The 13,557-nt window shown below is 39.3% G+C and overlaps 1 protein-coding gene across 1 annotated transcript in view; it reads left to right on the top strand.

Moving 5' to 3' along the window:
- The first annotated feature begins 3,718 nt into the window (after nucleotides 1-3,718).
- The window catches only part of LCP2 (lymphocyte cytosolic protein 2), a 30,352-nt gene continuing 20,513 nt past the window's right edge, over nucleotides 3,719-13,557 (top strand). The window contains exons 1-3 of the mRNA XM_030504449.1: nucleotides 3,719-4,029; nucleotides 6,696-6,758; nucleotides 10,510-10,556. Of these exons, the coding sequence (XP_030360309.1) occupies nucleotides 3,952-4,029; nucleotides 6,696-6,758; nucleotides 10,510-10,556 (188 nt within the window). The 5' untranslated portion in view covers nucleotides 3,719-3,951. The remainder of the gene's footprint in view (nucleotides 4,030-6,695; nucleotides 6,759-10,509; nucleotides 10,557-13,557) is intronic.

A 13,557-nucleotide genomic window follows, 5' to 3' on the forward strand; every position in this document is an offset into this window, starting at 1 on the left:
CACCCTTGCTCTTGAGAAGAGCAGTCCTTAGTTACAGCTGGTTTGTGAGTTACCCACTAGGTGGTGAGGAAGACTCGCAGTTCCGTTCCCACAAAAGAGCAGGTTTAAGTTGGCAAAGCCTCAGTTTGGGATCCTGTATTAATGCACAGACATTGCGAAGTCAAGGTTAATGCTTGGCTGCAAGAACTAATGGAATAATGGAGAAGGACATTTGAGGAGTAGAAAGTGTGTCTCAGTGATTATTAAAGACAGAAAGGAATATATGACAATACTGTAGTGATTTTTAAAGGGTATAAAAATGAAAGTAGATATAGACAGATATACAGCTTGAGAACAAGGTGTGTAATGTTAAAAGAGGAAATATAGGCTGGCAATAGTAAATATTCCCTGGATAAAAGGAAAAAAGTACCCGAGTCTTTTAAAAACAAAATTGGGCAGGACGAAAGCAAAACATGTCATAAAGATTCACTTTGCTTTGGGACTGAGATGAACATGAAGACAATTCTTATGAGGTTTGAACTTTCTTTTGCTTGGCTCTAGGAAAATTTAAACTGAGTTATTCTAGAAAAATAGGCTATTTTGAAAGCTTTTCAAAGTGAGCCCTTGGCTCCACTTAAAACAGGGTGCTGTGGAACAGAGCGCCACCAGAAAGAGGTGAGAGAAGATGGAAAATAATGACTCTCTGAAGGCAGCAGCATGTGGGCAGTGTGAATTTCACTCCTGCACTGCCTAAAATGGTTAGACTCTCACATTTCCAAACACCAGTCACCAGACCCTCACTACATGTTACAGAACTGTACCACTGGCAGATGTTACTCGAAAACACATCTTTTATGTGAAGGTTGTGCCACTGCAGGCATCAGCTACAAAAGACCTAATTCTTTAAAAAGAAGCAAAAAAGGTCACAATGGAAAAGGTACCTGATAATAGTCATAATATCAATGTTTCTCAACATTTGAAAAGCTAAGTGCTTAAAATCCATTCCATGCAAGATTGCCAACTGAATTATATAACAAATCATATTATGGAACAGATACCTCTTGTGCTGCCTACTTTTTATGTCTCCATTTCTTGCAATATAAGGTTGAACTACTAAGATTCAAAACATGTGATCATTCCCAGTAGACAGTTAGGACTGTCACTTCTGAAATGTGTTCAGTTATCAACCAAAAGTGCTGCATTCAGCCTGTCAAACTTGACATTCTTCCCCAGGAACCCTATCTATGTGGCCCTGTCTGTTAGCTGCAGTTCATTTAAGGGCCCTAATGCTGTCCCTGCCATCATTCTGTCTTTCTCAGATGTGGTTGCTTCCCAGACAGCCTCCTGTAGCCTCCTACCCAAAGCTGATTAGAGATTCTGGCATGTGGGCTTGCACTAGTGTGGATATTCAACTTTTTCTCCTTCAAATTCCTTTCTTGGTGACCACCAATGCTGAAATTGCCTCTGAGTGCAGGACACTGGGAACATCAGGAGCACACGGGTGGAAGTGCTACTTCTGGAGATAATAACAGTGACTCTGAAGAGAGAAACAATAATAAGTGGGAAAGAACAATTAAAAGCATAAGGAATTACTGTGAGTCTTTTTCCAGGATCAAGATTTTCCTTGTGTGGAATATGGGATTTGTCACATTGCCCTTCTGGGCCGCAAAGACAGACATTTAAAAGCATCTTTCAAAACAACTCTCTGCAGTCTGGTTGGGACTGGGGGCCATGACTCATGGATGGTTATTTGTGTGTTGAACAACACTTTCCATTGACATGTTCAAATACAGACATAGGTTGGAAATGCAATTTCAAATTGTTACACTGATCTAGCAGAGTATCAGAAAATTCAAATGGAGAAAATACAAGGGGATGTTTCCTCAGCAAGCCTCGCCTGGCCACCACATCCTATGCATTTAGCACATTACAAAAGAAGTTCTAAAGACAAAGCTCAATACATGTGCAGCTGGGTTTTGCAAAGTGCATGAAATATGCACGTAGCTGTAATGCACTCAGTGACAGACAGGATCCAAGCAAATAACAATGATTAGATAAATGTGTTGGAACTTCCATGTTGGTTGCTCTCTAGACTAGGAGATGGACTTCAAAGGTGACTGCTTTTCTCCTTTCCCAGCGTCATAATAAATGATACTATGATTATTCTATACCATCATCTCACTAAATTTTGACCAGACTAATTAGTATTATATTAGTATAAATAAGGAATAGCACAATTGAAATTAGAGCTGCTACACTGCATTTAGGATAGAAATTAGATTAGAATGTAATGAACTACTGTAATAGGATGAACAATTAGAAATTATAGCAGAGGCTTCTTCCTGTCTCTGCACTGTAAGAGACTTGTTTCTCTGCTGAGGGTGTGAGGGGGTGTCTCAGATGTATGCTATGGAATCTCCCCTTTGGCACTAATGCACCACCAAAATAACTTCTCCCTTGGGGATTCTTTGTCACAAGTTAATTTAGTCCTATTCCACCCGCAAACCTAGATTTACAGTGAAAAGGTGGTGATATTTCTATGATACTGTCAGGACATGCCTCAGATGATTCATACAGGTCATTTCAAATAAGAACCCATAAAACACAGCTATAGCATGTATTTGATAAATGCTACCCTGTCTAGAACAGCTGTTAGAGCAGTTTAGTTTTAGAGAGCTTTAAATACCATGCTGCTACCATCATTTACCAAAATTTCTGCAGAAAAACTAAGGTACTTTAAACCAGACTCTGAAGTGCAAAAGGAAAACTCTTCTGCACACTATAGAGACTTGCAGATATGATCTCAAATACAGGCACTTGGATGCCATCCACTTGCAAATTACAGACCCAAGGTTAGAAGGTCTTCAATGACTAGAAATAGTGAAAGTGATGCATTAGAAAGAAGAGAAACTTTCCCTTCCAGTGCTTCAGAACTATGCATCTACTCTTACTAATACAGGAAGCTCACAAAATCCCACCTTTGGTGCAGTCTAACGGAGCAGCTGTGAACAGTGAGCCCAAGCATTCAGACCAATGCAGCTGTGGGAGGAAGCTCCACATCAGGAACAGGGAGAAGGGACATGTGGCTTTTTCAAAAACCAGGCACATCTGGCACTACTGAACGGAGTCTCACCAGAGGCACCTGGGATAGGGTGGTGCCTGAAGTGCCTCTACATGACAGATGCAGTCTATCGTGTCCCTGTGGTGATTCTGTAGATTCTTTTTCAGAGACAAAAATCCTCATTAGAGGTAGCTGAAAAAAGGAGCACTGAAACAATGTCAATGTAATTATTTTTCATCTAAGCTTGCCCATTTCTTAGTTTCACCAAGAGATTCCTTATTTGAAGGAATGCTGGCTCTAATCCCATCCCTAATTCATGCATACCATCTTATATACAGCTCCAACAACCCTTTATTGCTGCAGAGATCAGAGAAAGATGATGTGACGCTTCAGGTAGTGAGGTAAGTTGAAGAAGTTTCTCTCAAGTGAACGTTTTCTTCTTTGGACGGGGGCTTGCCTAGGCTAGACTTGCACAGCAACCAATGTCTATGTAGATAACATGACAATATTTTACACTCTCTAGAGTGTGTAAATACATAAATGTATGCAATTACAAGCAAGTGAAGTCCATGGGAGCTTACTTACGTGCAGCAGGCAGAACATTTTCAACGCTTTGCTGTGCTTCCTTGTTTACTTATTTATATTCAGACAAAGGAAGTGGTGAGGCTGACAAGCTGACAGCTTTTCTGAGAAGAGACCATTTTGTATCAGAGGAAGCAGTACCTCTCTCAGAGGTCCTAACAACTGAGTCCTACCTTTAAAAAACCAACAGCTCTTAAACAGAAGAAGCTGAGCATCAGGCAAGGGATTTCTGGACACACTGGAGGTGGTCACACACAAGGAACATATGGCTGTTCCATCGACAGTACTGCTTGAACCTTCTCTAACTGCCTAGAGGAGAAAACTTCACAATGGATTTGAGGAACATTCCCTACCGTTCAGACGTGGTTACCTGGAACCCAGATGACTTGGCAGACTACTTCAGGACAGTAAGTTTAGCTGTGCTTTGTCTTTGTGTGATGGAGGAGCAAACTGCTGCAACACTGTTTGTGTTAAATTTACACATTTTTATAATGGGCGGAACTTGCTGCAAAACCAAAAGCAAAATCACTGACAAGAAGCTGAAATAAACTGGCCAGTAAATTCTATAAATGAATCTTGAAAGTGTGTTTTAAATTGGATATAAGAGAAACTTGTGGCTTTTCCGAGAAAATATACACTTTACTACAACAATTTTTGATATAACACGTATTAACAACTGTAGAAGGCATTAATGTGTAAAAAGTACAAGTTATTTAGCTTTTCTTCAATGATTTTCAGAAGACATTTTGTTTTTTCAAGTTGCTTAGTGTTCACAAATGTGCCTCTGAATGTCTTTGCTGATCACATCCATAAGAACCCAGTAAGAACTTCACAGTTAGTAGATACACGGACTCCACATTTTTTAGGCTCAGTTGGAAAAACTATTTGCCTTTTGGTTTGACTTCCCTCTTCTAAACCTTCTTGGGCAAAACTCATGGCTCAAGGTTAGTAGCTATCCTCTCTTTCCGGTCACTGTTACTTTTTCTGATGTTGCCTTGTGTGACCAGCTGGGAACTTCTGTTTCTTTTGACATCTTTTTCACTTGTGGCTATCTATAAATTTAATTTTAAAAGGCAGAAAAGTTTCCACATTGAAGAAGTACTTTGAAAGGCAATACAGGAATGCTGAAACCTTTGTGATAGCCCAGGAATGTGTAACTGAGCTAATTTTATTGCAATTTCATTTCTGTGTGTTCTCTGTAAATTCCTCATATCAGAGACAGGGCCTGCTCTGTGTCCCCTGCAGCTGAGTATGTTCCTCCCAAAGTCCAAAACTTTCAGCCTGGAATTTAACATTCAGATTAATGAGATTTTGAAGATTTGGGAAGACTTTCAAGCACTTCCAGCATAGGTGGTTAATTTTCAAGTGAGCTGCCAGACCAGACTTACAAAACCTGTAAGAGCTTGGGCTTCATTTTAAAATCATGTGAAGTTTATTGTTTCAATGGCTCCTATAAGTCTATGAGAGTTTTATTTGAGGAGTTGAGGCAAGTTTGATACTAGAATGCAAAACCAGCTAATACAGACAAGCAGCTCAAACACAAAGACTATGTTTGGAAACTACCAACTACCTGCAAAACTCTAATTTTAGGTTCCTCAGTTTCTGTTAAATAAGAATCCTTCACACTTAAGAGTAATAACATCTGGGGTGTTAACTTCAAGCCTCTGCTAATTTATACTATGCACTCAAAATAGGGAAGGACCAATGAGAACCAAACCTTCAAATAATATCTAAAGACTTTATTTATTTATTAGAAAAAGCAAAGCTGTTCATACTGGCAATATGTTAATAAAACAGTTCTTTTTAATAGCTAAACAGTATTTTTCATCAATTACTTTACGAATGAGATTAGGTCTCAGTCCTACTGATGTTTTCTACCAAGCATGGCAGTTGCTCACTGCTACACACAGACTTATGCTGGTAATGTCATGATAACACTCACTGTCTGACAGAGGCAGTATTTGCAGCTTAAAGTCCTCAGTCTGCACAAATGTCCTAATCTGTGTCTTGAAGCATTTAGCAGAGTTTGGACTGTTTCTGCATGCGTAACTGAAGTATCCTAAAAATATTCTCTCAGCTGCCCAGATGTTTTCAGGACCTGCTCTCATATAACACCAAGTTACAAGATTACTCCTTAAAATGAATAAATAAGATAAAACTTAGAAAGGACATAATGCTCCCTACAAGATGTTCTCTGCTTTAGGGAAATTATCCCAGCAGCACAGGATCATGTGTCTGCTTAACTTTCCCTAACTAAAGTTTCAGGCAGGACCAGAGCCATTCTTCTGTCCTGAAGGGTCCAAAATGTCACTTTGCCTGCTCTTTGGGTTCCTTCTGGTATGGACTTGATCAACCTGGAACAGGAAAAAGGCATTCTAACCAAATCAAAAATATAAGTAGTGTTCTCACATGCTATTTCTGATCAAATAAAAAAAACCAAAACCCTGAAGACACCCACTGGAAATATTTAAGAGTCAGGTCTTGCTAAATTTGGCTAGTGTTTAGGTTTGTTGGTTTGGTCTTCATTTAAGTTCCCCAAATTACTGTTACATTTTTGCCTCGTAGTACCAGGAGCTTCTAAACTGCCTGTCCTTGTCCTAAATACCACTATAAAACAGAATATTGTGGAAAAACTTTCCAAATATTACAGATAATTTTCAGGATTAACAAGCAACACATCTATCCAGAAGAGGAAGCTTCTGGAATTCAGAATTCAGAGACTGGGATCAGGACTTCAGTATTCCAAGACAGCAAGTTTTTGCTGTGCTTCCTGTTTTCCGCAGCTGTCAATACCACAACTACCCATTTTCCAGATATTTGTTTGGGCCAGGCAACTGTGAGGTGTTTTTTAAATGTGAGGAATTACATGTTCCTAAATGGATGGAATTGTCCAGTCCACTGTAGAATTTTTCTCTTAAAAATCCACATTTACAGAAAAAAATTTGCCATTTAGACAGGCTCTAGCATATGAAAGGGTGACTTGAAGCATCTACTCAAAGAAAACAATATGCCTAAGTGTCTTTATCCATTCTTAAAATGAAGGCTGCAATAACCATCTTCTTGTCACTGACAGTTAAAGTATAAGGACTGTGAGAAAGTCGTGAGGAAGCACAGCATAAATGGACAACGGTTTCTGGTAAGTGGATCTGTGAAAATTCCTTCCTGTAAAATTCCCTCCAAGTGATTGTTTCAACTTCTCAGTTTGCATCAGCAGATGCAAAGCGCTGAGCTCGAGATGGTTATTGAGGTATAAATATGCGCAGCAAGTGCCTTTGCTAAAAACAGCCAGCTATCTTCCTTTACATACAGAATGCTGGGAGCAGAAACATGTTGTTTAATATGCATCTATTTATGTACTTTTTAAAACGACAGGGACGTTATAAAACCACAATCTTGTCTTGAGTTCATCTGTTCCTTTATAGGAAGTGCTTGTTTTGAAATACCAACTACAGAAAACTCACATTTATTAATTGTCCTCTCCTACTAAAGAAGATATAGACCTGGTCTGAATGACTGGCTTTCTAGTGTAATCACTATTTCATGCCTATATACTTTAAATAAGGTTTCTTTAAATTTTCTATATAGCAATATAGAAAATCAGTGAACTTAAAGATCAGCAAAACCAGTAAACAAAGTCCTAGTGGGTTTAAATCAACATTGATCCAGGCTTTAACAACATGGCTTAACTTTAGAAAAGCTGACAACTTCCATTAAAATAGCTAATGTTTTCAGGTCTTAAATATACATCCATGAGGATGTGTAAGGGCTTTTATTATTACTTTATTTTTATTTTTATTTTATTTCCAAATATTAACTATACTATTTTCCCCCAAAGTAGTCATTTTGATCATCTGTATAATTAAAGTGGGGAAAGCTACGCACACCTCTTCTAAAGCCTTATATTCCATTTACTTGTCCTAATGGATCAAGCTTTTTGACATTTCATTCAAAGACAACACCACATTTTCAAGCACCCTTCACAGGAACAGGATATGACACTTCCCTCCTACTGGGTGGAGTCAGATTTATTCAGATGTGTGTCACTGTCACAGGATCTACCCTACCAACCTCTGAGAGCTGCTCCTTAGCTCAAGCACTAAGGAGCTGTGGCTGGAGTGGGAGTTCTGGCTCTGGAAGCATTATGAAATTCTGGAGTTTGTGAGGTACAAATAAGACAAGCAATAACTGTGTGATTCCTAAGTGATTTCTATCATTTTTTATTTCCAGTGTGTTTCTCTAAATACATAGAATCATAGAATCAACTGGGTTGGAAAAGACCTTTAAGATCATCAAGCCCACTCTTTATCCCAGGACTGCCAAGCCCACCACTAACCCATGTCTCAGAGTGCAGCATTTCTTCAGAAGCATCCTAGCAGATGCAAAGGATGCTTTTGTATTAAGTAAGCTGCTGCTCACCTCTGCTGAGACTTAAACTTTAAAGCTGTTGACCTACCTGTCACTTGTATAAAAATATATATCTTGTCATTATATAAAAAAGTTCACCTGTGAAACTGAACAACAAAAGGAGACTTTCAGTGGAACATTCTAGAGTACAACGCAATCTTGAGAAAACAGGTACTTCTCTGTATGAATGTTTTTTCTCAGAAATACCTTTTTACATTTTGTAAGTTATTGGAAAGTGCCAAATTGCATTAGCATGGAAGGAACTGTTCAGACTGAGGGTTTGCAGGTTTTCTGTCTACTGTCAGATCTATCTGGTAAACTTGACTGTAACAGTAATGCTGTCTTTTTCATCAGAACATCCTAGTTTTAAAGTCACATTTCTGTATCTACTACAAGGCTACCACAAGGAAAGTCCAGATGAGATGTAGTAGGAAGAAGACCAGAGAGATTCCATGTAACTTATTCTAATAAAATTCTCTAATATTTAAAGTGGCACCATGGCCCTTTCATGACAGTTTAAACTGGTAACTTTTATCAGCTTTATTGCCAGAATAGAATTCTAGAGAGAGGCTTATAAAGTCTTTAGAAGAAATTAGGATTCTTCAGTAAATCCTGCAGAACATTCCACACAGAGAGTACATTTTTTCTGTGTTTTACTCTTGTGAGTATTCCCAGAGGCAAAATAGTGCTAGAAACCACAGATGGGATTAGTTCTGTGCTGAAAATCATTGATAGCATTGTGTACCAATGCAGAATTAGGAACTTGTTACTGTTGGCAGTAAGACAGAAAGAACCAGACTACCATCCATGTTCCAAAGAGAGCGTGTGAAGCTTGTGATTAACTACACGAAACACTTTCTCCAAAGTTTTCATAATGCTCTAATCTGTCCTAAACTCAGCACTGAACATAATGGAAGAAGAAGCGGGCTGACGCTCTCTGCAGGAGCATAGTAAAGCTCTCAAGACTTAGCCCAGATCAGCTTCAGGTCATGAATAATCTGTGATCTAATCACTGTATTATGGTTGAAGGGGGAAGAAACAAACACACAGTTTCTAGAAAGACTTCTGTTAGGCTGCAAAGGCTGTTCTTAAGTTCAAGGAGTTTTCAAACCGTATCTCCACCGATATGTGATTTTACATGTACTGTCATGTTACAGATAGGGTTCTTAGCACAAAACTCTAGCAAACACTGCTCTATTTTAAAATCTACAGTTTTACCCTGAAACTTTGCAATCGTGCACAACTTTGCTTGACTTCGCTATGCAGACATAAAGGAATTCAATATATCTAGCTTCTGAAGTCACCTAAATATTGTATTTTTCACCTGCGCTAAAAAGATGTGAAGCAAAATAGCCTAAAATCAGACTGTATGGTAGAAGTTTGCCTTCCCTACCAGGAACAGCCCTTTACAGAGGGCATTTCATTGCACATTGCCTCAAAACTACAAGTGTTTAAAAGAGCATTTGAAATATTCTGTTCTTTTATATTTTCTGTGAGAAGCATAATTCCACGGTTGCCAATGCCACTGCTGATGGGCTCAAGCAGACCATGTTCTGTTCAGCTCACACCATAATCAATAGCACAGGATGTTACCGGGATGTAGGTCTCTATCAATTGTTTGACGCTGTCCAGCAAGATGAATTATAGTATCTCAAGACTTCTTTAGTAATACTAACTACATAAAGGATATGTTTTCGTGTATGCTAGGTGATAGCAATGTACAATGAAACGATATCCAGAAAGCAAGAGAACAAAAGGAGAAAAAAAAAAAAAAGACGTAAAAATAGTGCTGGAATTCTTTGGGTTACTGTCTGTTCACCTGCTTTAGCTTCAGCAGCTCCACAATCTCTAGGAGAAAGCTGTTGCAGAAGAGGGTTTGATTCCAGTTCTTTTTGAGAAGCAGCTTGCCTGTAAGTCAATGTGACTCTATACCACCCGTAAAGAACTGGATTAGAACCCAAATCAGAAAAGCAAATGATTTGATTTTAACTTTGCACAGAGTCGCATTAATCCTGGAAGAATGGCTCACCTGCTGGTAAACAAACACTCTCATCTGGGAAGTGCTGATTTAAGATTTTACTTCTCCTTACAGGTCATTATAACAAGCTCTCATTAAAACATTGCAGCCATATTCTAGAAATATTTCTCTTTGAAGTTACATGTGATTATTGTGTTGAAGTCCTTTGTGTGTAACCGAATACACACGATGTTTGTTAACCTCCAGCTGGTTTTATACAGCTACAGAACATAAAAACCAACATCCAGCAAAAACAGAAAAAGAGAGAGAGGATTTTTGATGGCAATGGGTTCACTTCTCTTTACAAGCCATGGGATGGACAGGCTGATATCTTACACTGGTTTTCTATGCACTCGCTATTCCTACCAGTTGACACTTGATGCCTCATTTTGCATATGCAAACTTCTGTTGTGGCAGGGTGTTCCATGGACAGTTCTGTGACATGTACCATGTGCTTCCTTTTTAGAACATGACTGAAAATGACATTCAGAAATTTCCCAAACTCCGAGTGCCGTAAGTAAAGCCAAACCAATTTAACACTAACAATTATCTTAGCTAGTCTGCAGTGAAAACTCATAGGAAATATGGGGCAAATGATTTTCAAGTGATTAGATAGAGACCTGTTGATTGCGGTGTACCAAGGAAGAAAAAGTTACTCCAAAATGAAAGGAGGGTTGTCATGATTGCTCAAGCACAATGATACAATATAGAAATATTGTCTGGGGGATGTTCAAAAGAACTCATTCATAAACTCTTTGACTGACAGCAGCTACACAAAGGTTAAACTTTTTTGCAAGAATTACCTTTAAGTATGATTTAACTGTTTGGTGTTCAACTGTTAACTTTAACTCAAAGCAATAAAGAAAGTCAGGTATGACTTTCTTTTTATGACACTTGAGGAGTTCAAGTGATTTTCATCATGTGCTTTTCCTGTAAGTAGGCATTAAAGATAAACCAGTCTGGAACATTCAATTCCATGTTCAATTGTTCAGCTTCCCTGAGTTCTTGTGGATCAGGCCTTGAAAAACTTTCTAATTTATCTGAATAGCTTCCAGAATTTTAAAGAAGTTACTTAGGAAAAACAATATCTCATTAAGTTAATACTGAGTAATAGAGAAATTAGCTGCTTCTAATATTTTATGGTGAAGAACAAAGGATTTTATTTTGCTATGAGTTCTCTGGTACATATTTAAGCTGGAGGTTAAAAGGTTCCTAACCATAAGACATGTGGAGCTCTTCATGGTATTCTAAGCAAAGTAAGGAGGAAAAAAGGAACTCCAGTGGTGCCAACATGGCAGTTCCTTTGCTGCTCATTTCCCAGTTCCAGACTCACTCCCTCTATGCATATCTTGATTTTGCTACGTGAGACACAGTCTGCTTCACCTTTTCTGGTGCATCAGGGCTTGTGTAAGAGGTTTTGGTGAGGCCAAGAGCACTGAAACATTCCGAAATACCTGTGTGGCCTGTCACATTCACATGCTTCTGTGTAAGCTGGTGGCTAGATCTGAGGGCAGGAGGATACCTCTATTCAGATCAGATATGCAAGGACATTACATGTTTCTTCAGATCGTATCTATACTTTCACACAATAGGGATTGGCAGTGTGTGAGTGTTAGCCAGTGGGCCCAGACACTACAAAGGAAGATGCCCCAATGGCTCAGCATTTGGCAGAAGTGCCTTGTGTTCTCTGTGAGCTTCTGATTTTGAGAACTTTTGATTTGCTTTCAAATTCCTGAGTCAAAAGCAGTCAGTGGAAGGTCTAATAAACCCACACATACAAGAGATATTAATGTCATAGGTGAATAGTCAAAATGAAATCTAACAGTATGGATTTGCTCCTATCTCCTCATCTAATCTATTGATACCTCAAAAATGTTTTGGAAATTTGATTTTCACAGTCCACTTACCTTGTATCACCCCAGCAGCAAGTGGACAGCCTTTTCTAGCCAGATCTTCTGGGCTTCTCAACAAGAAAAGAACTTGAAATCGAGAGCTTTAAAAGAAGACTTAAACTTGTTGCACAACTTGAAGAACTGAATGAATAAGTAAATTAATCAATCTGAATGAAAGTTCTGGAACTAATGCTCTCGTTCTCAGCTTTCCCCACACTTACAAAAGGGAAACAGTTCACTCGACTATTGTGAATGCACATGGGACAAGGTTGATGTGAAGTGGGGTCCTCCATGTAATGCCACTGTTTGCAACAAGAATTTAGGGCTTTAATGGGAAAGAGAAGTGGTTGCCATTTAAAACAAAACAAAACTAAACAAAAAAACCCCAGCAGAATAAAATTCATCAGTAAAAGAACTTGTCATTTTTTTAACTTTAATTTCACCACTTCAGAGTCTCCACACTCTCCACAAAGTGCAAAGTGCTTGCTGCTGACTGCTACTACAACACAGTCACACCTTGCTTTCACATCATAATGCAAACCTCACCTAGCAGGAGGAGGTTTTCTACAAGCTGAAATACAGATTAGCATATCGTATAGTACCTGATGCTTAACAACAGTGTTAAATTCCGAGCATGTTCTGTAAAAATGCCTAATACAAATAGCAAGAGTCACACTTGCAGCCAGTGGCAGGAATAAAATGCACATGTACAAGAGCGATTGCTCCTCAGTCACCTCCTGAGCCTGGTATGTGGTTTGACTAAATGTATCTTTTGAGCAAAGCTACTGATCAGGTGTTAAATATAACTGTGTCATTACTTGGGGATGATTCTGTGAACCTTCAAGTGCCTAGGCTGGAGCAGCTCTGCTCTGGAGCCAGGCTGAGAGAGCTGGGCTGGGGCAGCCTGGAGAAGAGAAGGCTCCTGAAGGGGAGACCTTAGAGCAGCTCCAGTGCCTAAAGGGGCTACAAGAAACCTGGAGAGGGGCTTTGGACAAGGGCCTGTAGGGACAGGACAAGGGGAATGGCTTTAACCTGCCAGAGGGGAGATTGAGATGAGCTCTGAGGCAGAAGCTCTTCCCTGTGAGGGTGCTGAGGCGCTGGCACAGGGTGCCCAGAGAAGCTGTGGCTGCCCCATCCCTGGCAGTGTTCAAGGCCAGGTTGGACACAGGGGCTTGGAGCAACCTGCTCTAGTGGAAGGTGTCCCTGCCCATGGCAGGGGGCTGGAACTGGATGAGCTTTAAGGTCTCTTCCAACTGTAATCAGTCTGGGATTCTATGATTGTATGAAGTATCATAGGCCATTTCCTGAAACTAAGAGAAACCCCCCACAATCTTCTGTTATTATTAACAGAATTATTATTTTGAGAGCTAATCTCCATCAGCTGCGTTACAGGTTCACGTCTCCATGAATTTTCTTGTGGCTTATTTTTAAATACAAAAAAAGGACTTAAACACTACTTTGAAACTTAAAATACCTCACAAAATCTTTAAAACTCTCCATTCAAAGGGCTGAAGACTATGAAAAGCTTTGCTAAAACATTTACATATGTAAGGGGACCATATAAAAGTGTCTGACACCTCCAAACAGTCCTGAAAGTTCTATTCTGGCAACCCTTTTGCAGT

This window comes from Strigops habroptila, chromosome 12 (assembly GCF_004027225.2).
Source record: "Strigops habroptila isolate Jane chromosome 12, bStrHab1.2.pri, whole genome shotgun sequence".
Lineage (NCBI taxonomy): Eukaryota > Metazoa > Chordata > Aves > Psittaciformes > Psittacidae > Strigops > Strigops habroptila.